The sequence below is a fragment of the Hevea brasiliensis genome, chromosome 1 (genome assembly GCF_030052815.1).
Source record: "Hevea brasiliensis isolate MT/VB/25A 57/8 chromosome 1, ASM3005281v1, whole genome shotgun sequence".
In the NCBI taxonomy this organism is placed as follows: domain Eukaryota; kingdom Viridiplantae; phylum Streptophyta; class Magnoliopsida; order Malpighiales; family Euphorbiaceae; genus Hevea; species Hevea brasiliensis.
In genome coordinates, this window is record NC_079493.1 from 117994031 (window position 1) to 117995886 (window position 1856).

The following is a 1856-nucleotide window of genomic DNA, read 5'->3' on the forward strand; positions in this document are numbered from 1 at the left end:
AAGGATGCTTAGAATTGGAGTGGAAGGTCAAGCTTAAGACCTTAAACAAGCGCTTCTTGGGAGGCAACCCAAGCGTATCCTTTTATAGATTATTAATTTTCCATTTCACTTCATTTTCAGTTTTTACCCTCATTAAACTCAAAAGTGACATTTGTTTATCTTTTGTAGGTCATTCATGAAGATTGGGCAAGTTTACACTTGTGGCAAAAACAAAGAATTGAAGGGAAGCAAGTATAAGCAACATTCTGCACTTTATCCAGTGCTTGTGACGATAACACCTTTAAACTTGTGCTAAATTACGATATTGCAATCCACTTGATAGCACATGCTTGATTTTGTGTCTTGTGTAAATTCTGTGATATACAACTTGGATGAGGATCAATTTTGATATTTAGGACTGATGAGAGCTTTATTGAAGTGCAAAAATAGTGTTTGTTAGGTTTTACCTTTTAGTGTATATATAATTTTGTAGTATGTTAGGAATTTACATGTTTTTGTTTGAATTGCTGCTAATTTTTTGCAATCTGCAGATTTTTGCTACTGTTCATGCTACTGTTCATGCTGCTAAAAAGGTCAATTTCTATGTCTTTTCTGCAATTCTTGAATGTTTGGAACTTGTCTCAAATGCTGCTGAAAATATGCTTTTGGTATAAGTTTAGAAAGGAGACCATTTCATTGAATGTGCAAAAAGGTAGTCACAATTGGTGCCTAAATTGAAAAATGCTTGCATAAGCTAAATGAATATATTGTGTTTAATGAGTGCTAAGAGATGATGAACTTAAATCCCTCAATTTTATGGTGTTTGTATGTATTTGGAAATTGCTGGGGGTCATGATAGAATTCCATAGCTTGTGGACTGTTTTTGGCAAGCAAAACCACAATTTTTCCCAAAACCTGCCGAAACTTGCTGATGACATTGCTTGTCAAGCAGAGTCTTAAGCAAATTCTGCTGAACCTTATGCTTAACCCCAAGCATGGCCCATCTTACAACAAGTCTGCCCCACAATTTAAAATAGCCTAAGATGTCCGCCAAATTTTCTAAAAGACTCGCCAACACTCCCGATAAACCTCGTCGACTTCTTTTCCCACGCCATTTCTTCCGGCAATCTTTACAGGAAGCCGAACGGTTTCTTTCCTTTCATTAAAATGGTAAGAACTAAAATGTGGTCTTCCCACAAACCCAAACTCAGCAAATTTCGACCTAAAATGGGTACTCCATCCTCATTGCCCACAAACCCTAACCCCAGCCCCAGTCCGCCATTACCTCAGTCACCGCCACCACAAACGCCACCATTACCACAATCGCCACCACCTCAGTCACCGCCACTACCCCCAAGCCAAATACCACCTCTCATTCCGCCGACTCCCCTCTCGCCGCAATCCGAGCCGCAAAATGAAACACCAATTCTCGACACCCATTCCCCAGAACCTGCGCCTACTCAAGCAAAAACAAAAGGCAAAACAAAAAGGGCCGCAGGTAGACCCAAAGAAACCCCTGTCGGAAAAAGGAAACGAGTACCCTCTGTTCCTTTCGACCTAAACTCTCCACCTCAGCCGTCCTCTGAACCAGTTAGCAAAAGGACCAGGTCTTCCTCGCAAACCACAGCACCAGCGGTCCAAACACCAGTACCTCAGTCTCCCTTACACTCTCCAGCACCTGCATCATCTGCAGATAATATCGAGGAGGTAATTTCTCCATTACCTTGGGCTTTTAGGGATATGGATATGAAAAAGGCCTATGAGAAATTAGTTTCTAAAACTATTTTGGCAAACAAGTATATGGATGAGCAGATTTTGAAAGAATTAGGCATTTATGACTCTGTATTTGCCTATTTGAATGCTGTTAGCTGGACTGA

General features: G+C 40.6%; 1 protein-coding gene across 1 annotated transcript; it reads left to right on the forward strand.

Annotated features, from left to right (window-relative positions):
• The first annotated feature begins 1206 nt into the window (after positions 1 to 1206).
• LOC131183762 (vegetative cell wall protein gp1-like) lies at positions 1207 to 1856 on the forward strand. Its single transcript, XM_058154279.1, has 2 exons — positions 1207 to 1686; positions 1848 to 1856. The coding sequence occupies exons 1-2, from the start codon at positions 1207 to 1209 to the stop codon at positions 1854 to 1856; spliced, it is 489 nt and encodes a 162-aa protein (XP_058010262.1).